We start from the raw sequence: 18521 nt of genomic DNA on the forward strand, positions 1-18521 counted from the left end.
TAATAAGAAAAAGAATCAAAAATTGTTTTACAACCTACAAATAAACGTTATATTTTCCTTTGACATGTAGGTAAGGACTTCTCCAAATATGACACTGTTTAGTTTAAAAGTTTATAATCAACATGGCCAGAGCTTATAAATAATATCACAGAGTATGAGGTGTGCACTTAATGCAAGAAATTATTTCCTGGGATTGAGCACACTAATTTATCCAGCTCAGGCCTCTGTTCTGAGAATCACACATGAAAGGGCAGAGAAAGAAATGTTTTCTATGACCTGGTCAGTTAATCATATATTTTCTGAGTGACTATTAGATGCCAGATAGGATGGGCTATCCAGTGGAGGGAAGTGGGAGTCAAGGCCTCTGGTAATTATGAGCGATGGCAGAATACGGCAGATGCCAGAAAGATATCTAAGACGTCGGGGTGCAAAAGAGAAAGGTGGACTCTAATCCAGCCAAGGAACTAAGAAAACCAGTGTGGGTAGGAGACTTCTGAAAGCTCTGAAGGAGGTTAGAATTAATTTGGATAGAAACTGGGGAGAAAGTATTTACAGGGAAAAGAATAATCCGAATGAATATTGACCTGGCATAATGTAATTGGCACCATTACCTTGACTTGTGAGAGGTTACAGAGGCCTCAGCTTGGGCGGTGGCTTGGGTGGTCGCGAATGGAAATGTACAAAACATAAACGGACAAGATAATGTGTCAACACTGATCTACCAGATTTTATGGGTTGGGAGATGGTGATAAAAGCACGAGGAATGAAAAAAGGGATGCCAAGGGCCTCCCAGCCCATAAGATGCCTGTGCCAATAAGGAATAACAAAGCTAGAAGGAGACTGTGGGGTTAGGGGTCCTGCACACATGGAGGGAAAGATAATGCTGAATTTCCGAACTGCTGAGGAAGAGATGCCTGTAAGACACCAAGCAGGACTGGAAGAACCAGGAGAGCTTGGCCAGACTTCAACATTCCTACTAAATTATCTTTAATCATCACACTGTGAAACCATAATCCATAAATTTTATCTAAAGCATCCCCAAATCTTTCATACGAGTTTGACTACTTGTACGAATCTTAACATTTCACTTGCAGATAGCATTCATTTTTAACATCCCATGCCTACTTAATTAACAACTGCTTTCCATACAGTTTGTTAAAGGTTCATTCTGTCCTTGCTCTTGCATCCCAGCTACTGTTTGTGTCCTAAACTTAATGCTGAAAATTCCAGTCGGACTACAGAAGAGATAAGTCTAACTAATGATGCCTTCTTTTCAGGCGAATTATTTCATTTTGAAATTCTATTGCAAGAGAATAACAATGAAGTATTGGTTCCACTTTTAAATAAATAAGGGGTTATTTTGCTGCTGAAAGTTTTCATTCAAATGACTGATCAGATCTCACGTGTCTGTTTAAAAATGTCTGACTTAGGTCCTTACAAAATGACAGACTATGATAAACTAGATGGTAGTTGGGAGTGAGACAATGAGGCATTGTTTACACAAAAGATTAACTGGTTTAACAAAAGAGGTTCTTGGGTATCTATTGTATGTACAACTCAGAGATTTACTGGAGCTTTTATAATTTCTGCAAGGTTCTTTTTCAGCCAGCTTCATTAACTTGAAGTAAATCAAATCATGCAGAAATCTGGCTCAGCCAGAAAGCAACCCAGGAAGATAGAATATGAAGAAAAACAGACACAGGATGATAAGGTTTAGAATCTTTGGCATTTTTCATAAACATTTTGTTTGAAGATTATTAAATTACAACCCAGAGAGAGAGGGAGGAAAAAAAAAAAAAAAAAACAGTAAAACTCACTATTAGATCTTTTTACCTCAACTTTTCTTTACAATACATATATATATATTATATATATATAAATCTGCACATACAAAGTACGTGTCAACAAAATACAGTCTTTACAACTTAAACATTATTTGAACAGAAAGGTATTTGTATACATTTTATATATGCATAAAAATTGGGATTTTTACTTGGAGGGGGTTACAGTGAAACGATGAAGGCTGATATACTCAAAAAGACTTTGGGGGGGTACTTTTCTGGGAATGGGGTTCTGAGATATATTTTTATTATGTGTAGCCTATTTTGCTCAGGAACAAAAGATCCATTTGGATTGCTACAGCATTTTCACTTTCTTAAAAACGCAGGCAAATGAAGGGAGTATGACAATCAGATAAGCAGCCTCGTACATTGGTCCCTTGCTGCTCAGCCTTTATCTTTCAAAACACTTCTCAGAATTCATTCATTCATTCCCCTCCCCCTCTTTCTCAAGCTATAATATTGAGATTTTACTTGGGAGATAAGCAAAAAGTCAAGTCAGAAGAAATGGCTATTTGAGGCAACCACATACTTTCAGGAAACCTTCAGGTTTGGGGTGAATGATCCCTTGGGGCCTTCCTGGGACATCCATTGCCAGCAACGGACCATGATGCAGGCTGGCATCCAGCACCAAGCAGCTTACTGAAATTTTACATATAGGTCTTTGGTAATTAAAGCTGAAAGATCCCTAAAGAATTGGGCTAATCCTGGTAATTATTTTAAAAAATCTATTTATAATATATATTATTTGGGTGGACGGTGACTATCTATCAAGGACTTGTTAACTCAGAGAAGAAAACGGACTCATGAACAATCATCTGAAAGGAGTGTAGGGGTGGGGAGTGAAAATAACTGAATCTTAATGAGAATCTGTTGGATGTGTGAAAACGAGTTCAAAGTCATGCTCGAATCCAAGTGGCCTCCTGGCTGTTCTCAAGGAGGGTGCTCAGACCCATGGAAGCCTTGCTTTATCTCCTACTTGAGAAGGGATGTTAGTCTTTTACCATCTCTGGGTTGTTCCCTTTTGCTGGGCTGACTCAAGATGCAACCAGGACACCCCTGCACACGGATGCACACACATGTGCGTGCATCTGTGCCACGAAGAAGGGGGAGGATACAGACAGGGCTCCACACAGCACGCATTTCAGACTGACACCACGGATACCACTGAACGAGAGAGGATATTGGTCTAATCAGCCCAACACGGAATCGGGTGCTGGCGTCCAAGGTCGGTGTGTGTCCTAGAGTGTGCTGCGCTTCTTCCGAAGGGGGCTCTGGCTGCTGCCGGGCTTCAACTCTGCATACTGCACCTGTGAAAACAGACAGACGTGACACTGGCAGTTAGGTAACCCTAGCTCACCACAGTGTGCTAATGGCTCCCCGAGGACACACCAAGGCAAAGGAAGGAAGGTTCAAAGGTAATGAATCATTTTCTAAACACAGGAACATGGAGGGATTAATTGCAGGAAGGATTTGAAGAGTCATGCATCATTTCTTGAAACCAAAATATTAAAAGCAGATTTTTCTAATGAGATGCATGGGTTTCTGGGTTTCTACCTGCTCTCGGCACTGCTAGATGGTTTTAGTTCTGTGTATGCCCGTGTTCAACCAGAAAAGAGCTTAATAACAGCCTCTTGGGAATGTTTATCTTAGTATATGATACAGCAACTTACTAAGAATTATTCATTTAGAAATATCTAAAATCTTGGGGAAAAAAATCTCTGCCAATTACATACATTTCTTTTGCCAGAGGGGGGAGAGATGTTGAAATTAACGCTGGCCCCAGACTAATAAAGATTTCTCTTATAAATGAATTTCATTTACAGTGTAATGGCTAAAACATCTGTGACAAATATAAGCACGTGGGGAGTCCCCAGTGGCAAACTGTCTACTGTGTTATCAGCAAGTGCTCTTGGAGATACACGGAGATCTTGCTAGCTTACTGTACATCTTCCTCAAATGCTGTTTTGTTGTATCCCTCTGTATTCACGCCAACTCCAACTGGATGACCTCGCTCAGGGCTGGTGCCCAAACTGTGCACAGATAATCCTTAGCGGGGGCTTGATGGGAATTTCCATTCTTCAAGGATGCAGGCACAAACTCATATTGTGACTCAAGTGATGGTATGTTGCAGTCGTATTGCTTTGGTGTGTGGGCTTTGATAGGCTGATGGTGGAATGGCTTTATTTAAAGTATTGTATTACAGACCACATGTGCTCACTATTTTGAGTATTTGTGCCAAACTCCCCAAGGACATCCTACCCCATCACATAAACTGAGCTACACTTGGTGGAAAGCAGATATGTGAAAAAAGCATGCTTTCTTTAGAGTGTCTTGTGAAGGTCCCCTAGGGGATGACACGCCTGCCAATCTTCAAGGCCAAACAAACAGGGGCCAAGTTACTATTTTACAATCATGCAATGCAATGTTAACAAGGAAATTCATATTTATAGAATGCATTTTAATAGATAATTATAACATTAAATGAAGGTTAAAAGATAAAGCATCACAAGATCTATTTTAATCTCTAGAAGTTGGAAGAGGAAAGAAACTCTCTGGGGCCTTTCAGCCTTACGTCTCCGCAATCCACCTGGAGCTGCTGGGAAATGAATTATGGTACAGTGGCCCAGAAATTGATACTTGATTTGGGATTCTCTCAGACAATAAAAGATTGTGTCTTTGATCGTCATGATGGCATTTCATGCCACGGTCTCCCCATCTACCTATTCTATGATTTCTCTTCTCCATTAGAGAGGTCTTTGCCTGCCCTCCCGCCTCTGGATTTATAGCAGCCTGATCTGCAGGGGCCTGAATTAGGCTGCTCTATGGACTTTCCAGTATTGTTGCCTTGGTTAACCTCTGTGTATCCAAAGAAAAGGGACACTACTGGACTAAGTGACCATTACCTGTGAATAATACTTCTGACTGATCTCAAATTATTGCATGCTGTCTCTGCCTCTATGTGTATTAGAGTAAGTGGGGGCTTTGCCCTCAGCATCTTTAAGTCTTCAAAGGGAAAGGGATAGGAGGGTGGCCTAGGAGATAATCGGGGCAAAGAAGAATCAAAAGAGTAATCCTCTTGCCCCCTACTTCCCGTAGAATGCCTGCCATCTGGAAGAGGAGGAAAATAAGCAGGCCTCCCCCAGCTCTGGATCTCACGCTCTCCTACTCGCTGAGCCCATCTTATCCTCTTTGGGAAGGCAAACGATCAGAAAAGGGACAAACCTCACTGCACTACAGCCTCACAGTGTGAGTTCCAGATCATTCTTAAGTAGCTCTTTTTCAGGATAATTTTCCCCAATCATCTCATGCTTCTGGACAAAGGTTTTCTTGCCACCTCTTTGCAAGGCTGGCCTCTTTAAGGATTTTCTGATTCGCTATCTCAATGACTCACACAAGCACAGCCCTGTGCTCCTCTGGCTCTGAGGCAGGCCAGACTTCAGGGTCGGGGCCCCTGTTGGGGGTGAGCGTTCATTACATACCTTTTGAACATCAGACGGTACTCTGGAGAGGAAGTCTAGTAGCTCATTATTGTCGATGGCGTAGGGATTTCGAAACTTCTTAGTAAATTTATTTATGCCTGAAAAACAGAAATATCGGGAGATCTCTGTCTGTCTGCTGATGTCTCTCTATCCATCTATCTATCTTTAAAAACTCACCTGACTGGGAGAGGGGAAGCAATCACAAGTAAAAATTAGTGTGAAAACAATTACTGGACCTCAAGTCATGCACACGTTGCTGTCATGTGGAATCATTCACAAATGTCTCTTCTTGGAGGAAGGAAAGGGGGATCATTGGAGAGGGGCTTTGCCTTCTTCAGCTGTGAAAATCCCATTACAATTCCATCAGCAGGGCGGCAGAAACACACACTAAAACTGTGGAGCTCACTGGTTTTTTGGACGACACTGATTAACAGCCTCCTCTGCTAGGAAAATGAATGTCCCAGATGGGAAAAGGCCTTCACTAGCCCAAACAAGTCTCTGCTTGGGAGCTCTGGACCAAACCTAGCAGCGGGAGGTGGAGGGTGGGAGTTGTTTTTCTGTTGTTAAAAAGAACCCACAAGAAATCTATCTCCCGCCCCCCCCGTCCAACTCATTTTCACAGGTTTCTCTTCTCTCACTGCAGAACAGAACTTGACATGTTGATTTTACTTTGATGCTGCAGGAAACTGTGAAAAGTTATTATTGGAAAATTATCTTACTGTGGTTGCTAGCTTAATTTATGGACCGTGGCACTGGTGCGAGGGTTTGGCTGGGCCATGAAGTCGGTGCTGATTTAGGACAATGGTAATTAGAAGGGGGTGTGACGTTTAACTTGTCCTTGGTGGCGGCACCTTGGGCACGTGGGCACGTCCAGGACAAGCTCTGCCCACGGTTCCCTCTTCAGAGGGAGGCGCCCCTCCACCAGCTTTTGTCTCCTACTCTGCTCCTAGGAGCTTTTTGGAGGTGTGTGTGCCTGTAGCCAGAGTTTATAAACGTGGTCTTTTCACTAAATGTCAACCCTTTGTGCCGAGTCTTAGAAGCAGAAGGTGGCCTTCTGAAGTTTGCCCACAGAGTGCTTGTTTATTAAGGACCATATCTGAAGTCCCTGTCAATCTCCGTGATGCTGAATGTTCACGTTGGTGGTACCCTGACTGGCTCTTACTCTGAAGGCAAGGTAATATTTACCTGTTCAATAGTCTACAACACAGTAGAGGTTTGATGTTTTTCTTCTCTCATTAAATATTATTTTGCCTTCATCTAAGAACTGGACTTTCGGCATGCCATTACACCTGACACAATGCCAAACTCCTGGTAGTTTCTTTAGAGAGGGTCGGGTTCACATCTGCTTGGCAAATGGGACCTGGCCATGTTCATAAGTCAAGGGTGCTTGTTGACTGGGCTGGGGAAGACTTCCTGCAAATAGCCCACTTTTTCTCAAGTCAAAGCCACTCTATGCCTTTCTTCCCTCTACCTCCACAGGCAGCTTCATGTTTCTAGCTAAAATTTCCCCCAGTGTTCCTTTAAAATACTCTCCACTGTGTTATTCTAAAGACATTTAATTGTAGCATGGGCTTTCTGGCAAAAGAAAACAGACAAGGCAAAATGATGAAGGGAGACAAAGACGTATTGAGGAAAGATATATCTTCTATTGTTAATTATATATAGTGTGCGCATCTGGAGTCTTTACAATGAACAGCCAGGCAGGGATAATATCACAGCCGATCTAAACACTGCATTCTTAGTCACTGAGTAGATTATAAACCTGCCCAGTAGCTCAAATGCACCAATAAGGGCAGAAGAAGTCCACAAAGCACTCCGACAGTCTATGTTTGAAAAACTTTGTTAGAATAAAAATTATAAGGAACTCAGATTGTGTGCTTCAAAAGCACATCTTGTTTTTTCTAAGATGTCACAGGCTCAAATGTCAGTAATTCCACCATATTATGTATAGTGTAAAATCAAGTGTCAAGAGGGGATCATAGAGCCTGTGGTCATCTTTAAAGGGCAACTGGGCAAGGAACAAGGGTTTCGGAACAAGAATAGCTGGGTTCCAGTTCTGGCCTCACCATGTGCTATTAGCTGTAGTTTCAGACAAATTACTTAACCTCCCTGAACCTTATATTTCTTATATTAAAATTTGAATAATAAAGACCTATATTATATAGTTCCTTGGGTTGAAGGGAGAATCACATTGGACAACAAAGGCAAGAGGATTCTACAATCTGAAATTCCACCACAATGAAGGGGGCTACCATCATTACTGTAGATGTCAATAAGCCAAGAAAACAAAGCAGGCGGTGATGGAAGAGTCTTTATACTGGCAGGTATGTGACTACATACCAAATTTGGAAGTTGTGGGTTTCTCCAGTAGCATGCTAGATGTACCTTTAGATTTTTTCACCTAAACGATACAGATAGAGCATATCTGCCGTAAATTTTTATGGTTTTTTTCTTAGCCAAAGAAAGAAAGTGGGATTTCAATCCCAAGGGATTAACATTTGGGAAAGACACTATAATTTAATGATGATAGATTGAATAGATCAGTGGATTGGAATGAGCCCTCTGGTTAAAAAAATAAATCACTCGGAGAAAGAGAGAGGAAAAATCGCATGGCTGCTTTGCACATATGGTCACTAGGGAATAGACACTTGAAACTGAATTAGAACACTTTATGAGTGACTGGCATGTAGCCCTAACTGCAAAATACTGGTGGGGATGGGCGAGATGGGGCAGAGGGTCCCTGCTTGCTCCTGTATCAAACACTAAGTGTCTTCCATGTGATATATATTGCACTATCAAATGGAGGTACAAAGTTAAATAGTCACAGTTTCTTTCAAGCAGCTCAAAATCTGGCTTGGAGAGTTTGTAATCTACCTGGGAAATCAGAAGTGGCTAAGATCAGAACTGAAAAAGTATAATTAGAGCATCTATGATGAAGAACAGAATGGAAGGAATATGGAAACCTCTCAAAAGGTACAGAAAACCTCCATGGGATCTAATTCTCAAAGGTGCCTTGCCTTCTAGAAACACATACAACAAACAAATGACCAAAATTCAGTAGATACAGTTTTCTAGAGAAAATTCCAGACATCCCTCCTAAACCACTTCTAACTTAATTTTCATAATTACACTCCCAAATAAGAGAGGTGGTGAGCTCAGAAAATGCCATCTATGTAGATCACAGGTATTAAACTTGCAGACTCATCCACTTATAAAATATTTGCCAAGTACCCACTAAAGATCTATTACCTATATGTAGCTGCACTAGGAATTATACGGTTAAAGAGGAAAGAAAGTATCTCACCATTTAAAACCTTACAATAAAGTTGGTGAGTCAAGGAATATTCCCCACAGCCATCATGAAATTAGGCTGCTTTCAAAGACTTATGTTAAATAATTATGCTACTTAATAAATACTTATACAAAAATGTTATTTGGATGTAAAGAATAGGGAAATACAGAACACAGAGTTAAAAAATTTTGCTCCAAAAGGTTAAAAAACATCACACACAAAAATTTAAGGATCTTATCCACCACTTCAGGACTCAATGAAAATGAGTAACTTAGGATAAGAAATAGTCTTTTGATGCTTAATATGGTTAAAAGGAAAATTAGAAATTTAAGACGTATAAAGTTGTCTTCTTCTACGTGATAAATTCTCTGCCAAGAATACGATCATGTAAGAGACGTGCAAAGGAAAGTCCTGGATCTGTGCTAGCTAATAACTAACTTGTCTTGGAAAAGAATAAATCCTAACAGAATGGCAGAATATATTCCATGATGGTATGGCAGGTTTTACATGATGAGAAGAGGCAACAGGTCATGTGATAAGTCAAGGCTTATCCATGGTAAGCTCATCAATAAACTATAAACCTCTGTCTAAAACTAAAGAATGAGACACAGAACATAAAGATCAAAGGGTTATTTTCATCCAGGAGAGCATCTTAAACTCCATGCTATTTCATAATTTCATCCGTAAGTTGAACAATAAATAGAACAATGTCTCATTAAGTAGATGCAAAAAGTTGGTGTTGAAAAGCTGCCAAGAACTTGGAGGATAAGAGGAGAAGTCAAAGGGATGTGGGGTAAATTGAAAGATGGATTGGAATCCCAATACTGACAATCTAAGGAAGAAACATAGTATAGTCTTCTTTCTGGAGGGAGAGATGCAGAAAAGCAAATCAAGTATATACCAGAAGGATGAAGAAATCATGTGCAACAGTGTTTAACAAGCTGACCGTCAACTCACACCAACTTTTTAAAAAGAGCAAAACACTGGCCAAATGCTTATAATTCTGGATCAAGTTCTTGTTAGGGTTCGACAACAGTTTTAAGATCTGTGTTTTAAATGTGATCAGCAAATGGATTGAGAAACTAACACTTAACGAAAAACAAGAAAGAATGAGATGATTCAATCTATACAGATAACATTCAGTATATGAGTATTCAGGGAAATGCTTTTATAAAATATGTATTCCTTCTTAATCAATGGGCCCCTGAAAAGCTCCATGCTCTCCTTCCTAAAGGTCAAATATGGGCCAATGTGCTGAAACTGAAAAACACAACAGAAAAACAAACAAAAACTAAGCATGGATATGAGACGACTTTCTCCAAGAGTAAGAGTCATGAAGTATTAAAATGGACCCCTGAAGAGGGAGTTAGAATATCTTTTCCTTTTCTAGGGCTTGTTACAAAGGAGACAGACTTTATGTAATAGGATTTTCACCTCCTGGATAAAATACAGAATGGATTATGAATGGATTATGCTCTCTCAAAATCATTCTATTTCTGAAATGTTATGAGTTATTCCATTTTTCCCATGACTTTTCCCATTTCTGAATGTCTAGTTTGGCCCTTCTCATCAGCAGGATTCTGCCTGGGTTCTCTTTGGAAATGGTCTACATTTAATGGTTTTAGAAATATTATAGCTCCCCCTCACCCTGGCATTTGCAGGCTTTCAGCTTTTGCTTACAGATGAATGCATCTCAACACAGTCACCTACATTTGGAACTTCTCTGAACCTCTCTTAACATCTGAAGATCCCTAGAAGTAACTACGGTTAAGAACTGAGCAGTGGTCACAGGAGCTGAGCAATGGAAAACGAAAACTGATAGATTCTTCCAGAAAAGTGTCGATTGCTTCTCCAATTAACTAACTGCAATGCACTCTCCTTATATCAACCCAACGCCCACCCAGCAACAGACACAAATATTCACGAAGTTGCTTGTAATTTTTCCAATTGCTAGCTTGAGTAGGAAATCAAGTCCTGACATTTATTTCCAGTTTGCTGTTTTTGTTTCTACTTTTTTTAAAAGCAGCTAAACTTTATATAGGCTCACCATTTCCCCTGGTAAATAATAGCTTTTTCTTTCCTTTCAGGCACTGGTTAGGTAGTCACTGAGGGTCCCTCCCTTTCACCTCACTGCTTCTGGATTTAAGTATTGAGTTAGGTTATTTTTTTCCTTCCAGGGGAGATAAAGTGTCAGGAGCAGGCTAGCAGTGGTTAGATCTACTTTTACATAATATAAAGGGCAAGATGCAGGTGTTTGCTCACTCTGAATAACAGTGTTTCCTGAAAGTTACTGGGCCACAGCAGTATATTATTCAAGAGTATTTATGACTCTGAAAGCCCAAAGGGAAATAGCATGCACAATCACATTTTTATTTGATTGCAATTATGCAAGCGGCCTATAAATATCTATGCTAATCGTTCATGTAACTGGCCTTTTCAGGGAGGTCCTGGAAGTTTTTGTTCCCCCAATACTTTTCTTAATCTCATGTTTAATTGCCAACAAGAGCACATTTAAAGTTTATAGCCACACTTTAAAAATGAGTTATTGGTTCTTACCTGGAATTGATTGCTAGCAAAAGGACCGTGCCAAACTTACCCCAGATTAAAATGATGTACCGCAGTGGAATGAAATACAAAGTGATGGTAGCGACTGCCAGTATCAAACAGGCCAGGAAGGAAAGGAATGGGACCGTCCAGTTAAACGTGCTGTAGACAAACCACATACATGTCATTTTCTCTGAGGCTCAAGAACAGCTGTAGATTCATTTTGCCATGTTTACTTCTTAGTTTATACACATGAGAAAGGTCTATTGGAAATGTTTCTTCTCAAAACTTGGAGATAAAATCTGCCAAACTGATTGGGCAGTAGAAAAACATTCTTGAGGAGAAAGTCACAAGATCAACTGCCATTCGGCTTGTCAGAATCTTGGTGACTTTGCCTTCCTGGAACCGACAGTACTGAAGAGACTTTGGCTCTCCAAAGTGATTAAACACTGCAATACTGTTATGTGGCTCCGTGCATGCAGAGCTTCAAAACGAAAGGTGAGTCAGGTCACTTCAAAGTCAATATTTCTCTCTCAATTAACACATGGTTGCCAGTAAATATTGAGAAAAGGGAGGATATTAGTACAGTGCTTTTGCATTTTTCTAATAACTTATATTTAGAATTTCCAGACTCACTGACTCCAGAAGGTTCATAATGCCCTGAAATGGGCTGGGGAGCATCTGGCTATAAACCATTACACCACCAACCCATAGACAATGTAGGGAATGTTGCCGTACATTATTTTCACAAGGCCCTTGGCTCCTTTTGTTCTATCTATTGCCTGCTTTGACTTGAGATCTAGAATATGGGATGTAGAACTGAATATACTATGGAAATCCTTGCACAATCCTAGAAAGTGATCATTAAATCCAGTGCCCTGATGAGAGCTCATGAGTGTCTGGGGCATTTCTTCTTCTGGGCCTTCATCTTTACTGAGATGAAAGATTTATTTCTGTTGTCTGTTTTTTTGGTGGGGTGGGTGTTAGGGGATTTGGGAAGAGCAGCTCATAATAGTTATTGGGCATTTAATATGTGCCACTGTCCTAAGATTTTTTTTTTATATATTTAGATTGTAATGCTCACAAGTAAGGATTATCCCCCTTTTACAGATGAGCAAATCAAGCCTGAAATTAGGAGTTTGGTGTTAACATATACACACTACTATATATAAAATAGTTCAACAACAAGGACCTACTCTATAACACAGGGAACTATACTCAGTATCTTATAATAACCTATAATGGAAAAGAATCTGAAAAAGAATATATATATATATATATATACACACACACACACACACACACATATACATACACAACACTGTAAATTAACTATACTTCAATAACAAATTTAAAAATATAAGAGCAATCCAGTTATACCTCACTCTCTTGTTAAAAATTGTTATTAATATTTTAAATCTTTGCCTATATGGAGAGATACAATATTATGTACACATGTGTGTGTATTTAATGTCTCACTTCTTTAAAATATAAGTAAAGGTGAATGCATTTTAATATGACTGTTGGTCATTTTAATGTGTTTCTTAGTGATATCTAGCTTATTTTCTTGCCAGAGGCAACTATTTAGGGAAGTGCTTAAGAAAATTGATTTTATAAGCAAACTGACATGGGTTTGAGTTCAAGCTCTACCTCTAAAAGTTGAGTGACTAGAGGAAAGTGTTTCAATCAGTCTGAACAATAATTTATTCTCTAAAGAATGGGAATAATAATAATACCTATAGCATAGAGTTTTGCTAGAATTTAACAGGTACTTGCATTTACAATAGCTCTGGTAACACGTGAAAGATGGCTAGCTTAGTTTTCATATTAAATTTTTATCTTAAGTTTTGTTTCCAAAAAAAAAAAAAGTTAGCTCTGCTTCTAGCACACTTGTAAAAACTCAAAAAAAAAAAAAGGAAAGACGTTACTATTTGTCTATCTCCACCCCCCTTGATGTTTTCTTCAAATAAAATCTCTTTGGATACTAAAGAAATCGGTCCTTTGTCATATTTGTTGCAAACATTTTCCCAGTTTGTTGCTTTCTTGTCTTTTAAAAAAATCTTGTTTATAATTTTTTAAAGATAAAAATTATGTATTTTACATGACTAAATTCATCAATTTTTTCCCTGTTGATTTTTAGATTTGGTATTTCTTGTAAAAGAATTCCCCTAGTCAAGTGACTTGACATCAAGAATTTGAATAATCAATATTTCCCCCACTCCTTTATCATATTGCTTTCTATGTTATTTTAAATGTCTACATATTTGTAGTTCCATTCCTGACTATTCTCTTCCATAGAAGAATTTGTAGTAGAACTTTTTAGTAGGCAACCTCACAATATTTGAGAAAATGTTATGGATGCCACAATTGCCCCTGTTATGCCAGGGCAAGAAATTTAACCTGCAAATATCTTTGCACAAGGACACAGGGATAGTACATGAATGTGTGATGCAGTATGGTTTGCAGTAGTTAAAAAAGAAAATAGCTTCAGTACCATCAATAAGATAATATCTAAATAAAATAAATATCTAAACTTATCTAAATAAAGAGGAAAAACTAAATAGATTTACATTCTGCAATACAATACAGCTTTAAAAAACAATGAGAATATGAAAAGAACACCCACACAAACACCTTTGCCCTCAACACAGAGGCTCAAAGCTAGATACAGTGAAAACCTAAGTTTCAGAAATATGTAAGTATGTATATATATACACACACACACACATACTGAGAAAACCTCTGGAGGATATACTCCAAACTGTGAATGATAGCTCAGTATGATGGGGGGAGAGGGAAAGAAAGAGGGAAGATGGAGCTACAGAGAATAATGGGAAGCTTTCTGTTTGATTACTTTTATAATGGATGTATATCACATAATCAAAATAAATAAAAATATAAAATCAATAAATTAAAACTGAAATAAACAAGTAAAAACAAATACCAATCTGTGTGCCCCATTTCTGTTTTTGTTGTTGTTGTTGCTTTTTAAAGCAGCGACATAGTAAGTGTCAGATCCTGGATGCCAATCCACAGGTAGGTAGCAACGAACCCATCTCCTTTCCATTAGGTGAGCCTAAGCAATGTACTCTACTTCTCTGTGCTTTAATTTTCCCATCTGTAAAGTGGGAATAATGACTTTCTACTTTATAGAGATGCTGAGGGGATTCAATGAATTAATAAATGTAAACCCCTTAAAAACAATATCTGGCACATAGTAATTATTCAGTAAGTGTTACTTAGCCTCATTTTTCTTGTTTTTATTGCACAAAAGTGACATAAATATGAAAAAAGCTAATTATATCAGGTAGCCTTTTGAAGATAATAAAAACTATGGAAAATGCATGGAACTACTTTTTATAAAGAAATATACATTATGGCTCCTTTTCTAAAAATAGCAAACCTGCCTTTAAAAAAAGTTAAATAATAGCTAAATAATTTTTAATACCCTGAAAAAAAAGAGAAGGCCACCATTAGGCTGACATAAAAATAAGAAAACATCAGAGTATAAAATATATTGCAAGAATTCTGGAGATTACCAACCTCCAAAGTCAATTTCACTCTAATAATTTCTGCCAAATATTGAAATTTTGAACTCCTGCATCTGTTACCTGCATGGGGGGCAGAAGATAAAGCCTAGGGCCTCCACAAAGGAAGATTCAAGTAGAAGAACACTGCATAAAATTTACATTTTCAGGGTAAGGATGAATTGAGAGAGACAGACAGAAAGACAGAGACAAAAAGGAAGAAAGGAAGGGAGGGACAAATCCACCATATATAAGTGGATGCAAAGAACTCTCTTGTGTGTCACGATGCTAGTGCCAGGATTTATCATCTGAGTTTATGCTACCAGTATACTCTGAAAAGCCTCAGCAAAAAATTTAATTAAAAAAAGAGATCCCAGGTTGAGTCACCCCAAAGTGACTCGAGCAATAATCCTCTCTAAGGAAATGCACTATCAACTCAGATATCTGAGTATGCCTCACACACACACAAATCCAAGGAATATGAGTTCATAATTAAAACTGCAAAATATAAAAGGACACACAGCATCATGAATAAGAGCCAGCAGAAGTAACAGCAAAATCCCAAACAAAAGTCTTCAAATACAGAAAGCAAACACAATGTGTTAAATAATAATGTTTAATAATTTAAAAGTCAAAAAACAGAGGCTTAAAAATATAGTCAAGGAAGAGATGATGAAAATGACCAAGAAGATTTGAAAACAAAGCAAGGAGAACTTTGAAAAGATATGCAGTGATTAAAGTTAAGACCCCCCCAGGCTTCCCTGGTGGCACAGTGGTTGAGAGTCCGCCTGCCAATGCAGGAGACACCGGTTCGTGCCCTGGTCCAGGAAGATCCCACATGCCGCGGAGCGGCTGGGCCCGTGAGCCATGGCCGCTGAGCCTGCGTGTCCGGAGCCTGTGCTCCGCAATGGGAGAGGCCACAGCAGTGAGAGGCCCACGAACCGCAAACAAACAAACAAACAAATAAACAAAAAGTTAAGACCCCCATGCATGGATTAAACTGGATTTTAAATATCAGAGGAAATAAGGTTATGCAAGATAGTCCAAAGAAAGTACTTAGAAGGCATCACAAAGAGCAAAAAGATAGAAGATGTCAAAGAGAAGAGACATGGAACATAGATTAATTGACTGAATTGACTGGGAAGATGATAATAGTAACAATTAATATTAGACTGTGGTAATAAGCCATGCTGTAAACTCTAGGGTAACAACAACAACAGCAACAAAATGGCAAAAGGGTGCTTATATATAGAGGAAAATAGAAGAAAATTACAGAAAATAATGAAAAAAACCCAAATAACAGAGCAAGGGTAAAAAAGACACAATAAAAACCACAGATTTAAATCTAAGTATATCAGTAACCACATTAAATTTGCATGCACTACATGCTGCAAGTAAAAAACAGTGACTCTCAGAAACAAGAGAGATATCTAAAACATAAACAGGTTGAAAGAAAGTGATAGAAAACTTGTATTATGAAGAAAGCACCAAAAGGAAGACGGTATAGCCACATCATTAGTTAAACAAGACATTAAGAACAATTTTTAAAATCGGTCACTTTCTACTGATTAATGATCCAATTAAACAGGAAAATACAACAATTTTAACATGTACAAACCAAATAACATAACTTCAGAATATAGAAAGCAAAACCTGATCAAACTACAAAGAGTAGACAAATCCATGACCCCAATGGAAGGTTTTAACACACATCTTTAATTAATACAAGAAGAACCAAAAATAAAGACCAGTATGAGTATAAAAGATTTGAACACCATCAACAAATTAATCAATAAATGTATATAAAATAATGCACTCAATAACCTTCTTTTCAAAAATTTATAAAAGTTGGCCATTTGTTAGAAATTAAGCAATATACTTCTTGGCAAGGAAGAAATAAAAATAGAAATTAGAAAAAAGTTTTTACTAAATGTGAATTGATAATGAGTATCAGTGCCTAAATGTTTGGCATGGAGTTAAGCATTTAGGAAACTGTAGCGCTTTAAATGCTTACGTTAGGAAAACAGAAAGATTGAAAATAAATGATCTAGCTATCCATCTTAAAGAGTTAGAATAAGAATAATAAATTAATCTGAAAGAAAGTAGAAGGAAGAAAGTAATAAAAATAAAAGTAGTAATTAATGGAAAAGAAAACAGGGAAGATTAACAAAGGCAAATGATGGTTCTTGCTAAAGACTAACGATTGATAAGTGACTGTCAAGAAGAAAGAAGGGAAAACACAATTTTGAGCATAAAAAAGTGAACAATGCTACAGATTCTACTGTCATCAAAGATAGTAAGAGGATTTTATAAACAACTTCATGTCAAAAAGTAGAAAATTTAAATGAAATGGAAAAACTCTTAGAAAATGACAACTTACAGAAACAGGTATGAGAAGAAATAGAATAGCTGAACAGATCTCTATATATACTACAGAAACTGAATATTTAATTAAAATCTTCCCTGAAAGAAAACTCCAGGCCCAGATACTTCACTAGAAAATTATATAAAATCTTAAAGGAAGTAATTACAACAGGCTTACACAGACTCTTCCAGATAATGGTAAAGAGAGAACACTGCCCACCTATTGTATGAGTCTAGAATAACCTTCACACCATAAAGAATTTTCAAGAACAGAAAACTATATATCAAATCTCACTGATGGTCACAGCTGCAAAAATCCTAGGCCAAAAAATTGTAAATAAAATCCCAGCATATATAAAGAGATTGGATAGCATGATGAAGCTGAGTTTATTCCAGAAATGTAAGATTGGTTTAATATTTGAAAATCAATCATAATAATATACCACATTAACAAAAATAGGAGAAAACAAAAACAACCATAAGGTTATCTCAATGAATGCAGAAAAATGTTTGACAAAACTCAACCTACATTCACGATAAAAACTCTCAGCAAACTAGGAATAAAAGGGAAATTCCTTAAGCTAATAAAGCACCTTTACAAAAACCTACAGAAAACAACATTCTTAAGGGTAAAATGTTGAAAGCTTTCTGTCTGAGATCATGTATGAGAAAGGAATGTTCACCAACACCAATTCTGTTCAACACTGTACTGGAGCTACTAGCCAGTACAATAAAGCAAGAAAACAAAGTAAAATGTATAAGGACTGAAAAATAAGAAAGAAAAAAAAATATTCCTAGATGATATGTTTATATATAACAACAACCAGAATAATAATTTTCATATAAAAATTAAGATAATTAAGTTTATCAAGGTTGATAGATTCAAAGTCAATGTAGGAATATTAATTTCACTTTTATATCCCAGTAACAAACAGGTAGAGATGAAATCTGAAAAAAAAGATACCCTTTAAAATAGCATGAAACCGGGCTTCCCTGGTGGCACAGTGGTTGAGAGTTCGCCTGCCGATGCAGGGGACACGGGTTCGTGCCCCGGTCCAGGAAGATCCCACATGCCGCAGAGCGGCTGGGCCCGTGAGCCATGGCCGCTCAGCCTGTAAGTCCGGAGCCTGTGCTCCGCAACGGGAGAGGCCACAACAGTGAGAGGCCCGCGTAACACAAAAACAAACAAACAAAAATTGAATGAAACCAATCAAATACTTCAGACTATATCTCACAAAAATGTGTCAAATTTTTATACATAAAACTCTCAAATACTGAGGTAAATTAACGATGATCTAAGTAGATGAAGGAATATATTACATTCATATGTTAGAAAACATAAATTTTAACAAGATGTCATTTTTTTCCCAATTAATGCAATCCTTATAAAGATCTCAATGATCGTCTGCTTGTGTGCATGGTGTGTCACATGTGTTTATGTGTTGGATGCTAAAAGTGGAGATATGTACCAGAC

At 37.9% G+C, this 18521-nt stretch overlaps 1 protein-coding gene across 7 annotated transcripts in view; it reads right to left on the reverse strand.

The window, feature by feature from the left end:
* Positions 1–963: 963 nt before the first annotated feature.
* The window catches only part of MCTP2 (multiple C2 and transmembrane domain containing 2), a 252690-nt gene continuing 235132 nt past the window's right edge, over positions 964–18521 (reverse strand). For 5 of the 7 annotated variants that reach the window (XM_019945844.2, XM_033852092.2, XM_019945842.3 and 2 more), the window contains 3 exons: positions 11209–11318; positions 5321–5418; positions 964–3148 (listed from right to left, as the gene is read on the reverse strand). In XM_019945844.2, coding sequence (XP_019801403.1) covers positions 3080–3148; positions 5321–5418; positions 11209–11318 — 277 coding nt within the window. In that variant the 3' untranslated portion in view covers positions 964–3079. The remainder of the gene's footprint in view (positions 3149–5320; positions 5419–11208; positions 11319–18521) is intronic. The other 2 variants (XM_019945847.3, XM_019945848.3) reach the window with 1 other exon arrangement.

Source organism: Tursiops truncatus, chromosome 2, assembly GCF_011762595.2.
Source record: "Tursiops truncatus isolate mTurTru1 chromosome 2, mTurTru1.mat.Y, whole genome shotgun sequence".
NCBI lineage: Eukaryota > Metazoa > Chordata > Mammalia > Artiodactyla > Delphinidae > Tursiops > Tursiops truncatus.